The 1,383-nt window shown below is 43.3% G+C and overlaps 1 protein-coding gene across 1 annotated transcript in view; it reads right to left on the bottom strand.

Moving 5' to 3' along the window:
* Positions 1–1,383, bottom strand: part of INSM1 (INSM transcriptional repressor 1) — a 3,808-nt gene extending 2,425 nt beyond the window's left edge. The window contains exon 1 of the mRNA XM_024753736.1: positions 1,203–1,383. Within this exon, the coding sequence (XP_024609504.1) occupies positions 1,203–1,383 (181 nt within the window). The remainder of the gene's footprint in view (positions 1–1,202) is intronic.

The raw sequence follows: 1,383 nt of genomic DNA, 5'->3' as shown, positions 1-1,383 counted from the left end.
GACCCCAGCCCGGGCCCTGTGCCTCCAACCTCTTCCCAGCCCTGCCCCAAGGAAACACAAAAGGCAGAATCTCCGGGGGATGGGGACAGAACCCCAAGAGTGCGTAGTGGCCCTGATCGCCCATCACTAGGGAACAAATTGCAAAACCACAGAAAATGTCATATGTTGTGAAGAAGATGTCACTTTATTGAAAGAGAAGGAAACGAACACTTTTCTGAAAAGCTCTGTGCACTCAGATAGACTTTGCTGAGTTTTGCTTACGTCTGATTCCACTGAAGGTATTTCATTGTTTTGGACTTTCCCTGTGAAAATACCCTGGCGTGGAAATGAAAGATTAAAAAATAAAAAATCCACATGAGTAATAAGTTGTAATGGGGACAGTTGTTAGAATTAGTTAATCAAGGGGTTAATCAAGTTGACTAATCAAGGGGAAAACATTTGGTGATTTTATGTTTGTAATTTCTTTTTTAACTCACAGGCTGAAACGAGAAAAATACACATAATGGAATATATTTTTGAAAACTCTCATCGTTTTAAAAATGCTAACTACGATGAATGCTAGTCCTGAAAAAAGTTAGAAATTCTAAAACGAGTTTATCTAAAATTTATATATATCTTTCAGTCTAAAAGTAACCGACGTTATTTCCTTGCTCTTTGGAGCGCTGATGAATACTGCTGATGAAATTAGAAGTGGGAAGGGGATTCCGGGACAGCTTTGGCCAATTTTATTTTCTAATCACGAATCCCATCTGGATTGTGGAATAATAGGGCGGGGGCTCAGCCCGCCATCCCCAACTGACGGCGGGGTATTTGGTCTTACATGTGTAACACTCCTTTCATTCAACAGATAACAGGGAGAGTTAGTCACCTTGCGAATCCTTTAAAAATAACAACACCCATAATTGTAAAGAGGGCGGGGGTGGGAGGCAAAAAACAAAACAAAACAAAACCCCTGCCTGAATGCAGCAAATTCAAATAGGGCTCTGAATTAAGCCAAGAGAATCTACTGAACACTATTGAAATACTGAGATTCAATGGATCCATTTCTTTTTCTTTGTGGTTTCTAGTCTGGCCAGCGAAAATGAAATCTGCTTTCAGACAGGTACCGTCAAAAACAAATGGAAACTTGAAAGGTCCGAGTATTAGAAACTAATTTCATAACCCAGGGCTGAGGAAGAATTAGGCTGCGCTCACGCACACACCGGCAACCTCCAAGGACGTGCACCCTTGCACCCGGCCGTGGGTTTGCGTCTTCTGCGTGATTTTATTTCTCAGAACCTGCCCGCCCGCGGGCATTTGGACAGTGAGTCGAGATATTTTCCTTCCTCTTGGAAGAGAGCGAAGCGCTACCACGCTGCGCCGCGGCGGCGGGCCTTTGCGCAT

This window comes from Neophocaena asiaeorientalis, unplaced genomic scaffold, assembly GCF_003031525.2.
Source record: "Neophocaena asiaeorientalis asiaeorientalis breed wild unplaced genomic scaffold, Neophocaena_asiaeorientalis_V1.1 scaffold302, whole genome shotgun sequence".
In the NCBI taxonomy this organism is placed as follows: Eukaryota; Metazoa; Chordata; class Mammalia; order Artiodactyla; family Phocoenidae; genus Neophocaena; species Neophocaena asiaeorientalis.
The sequence above is the reverse complement of the archived record's forward strand: the minus strand, read 5'-3'. Positions and strand labels throughout refer to the sequence as shown.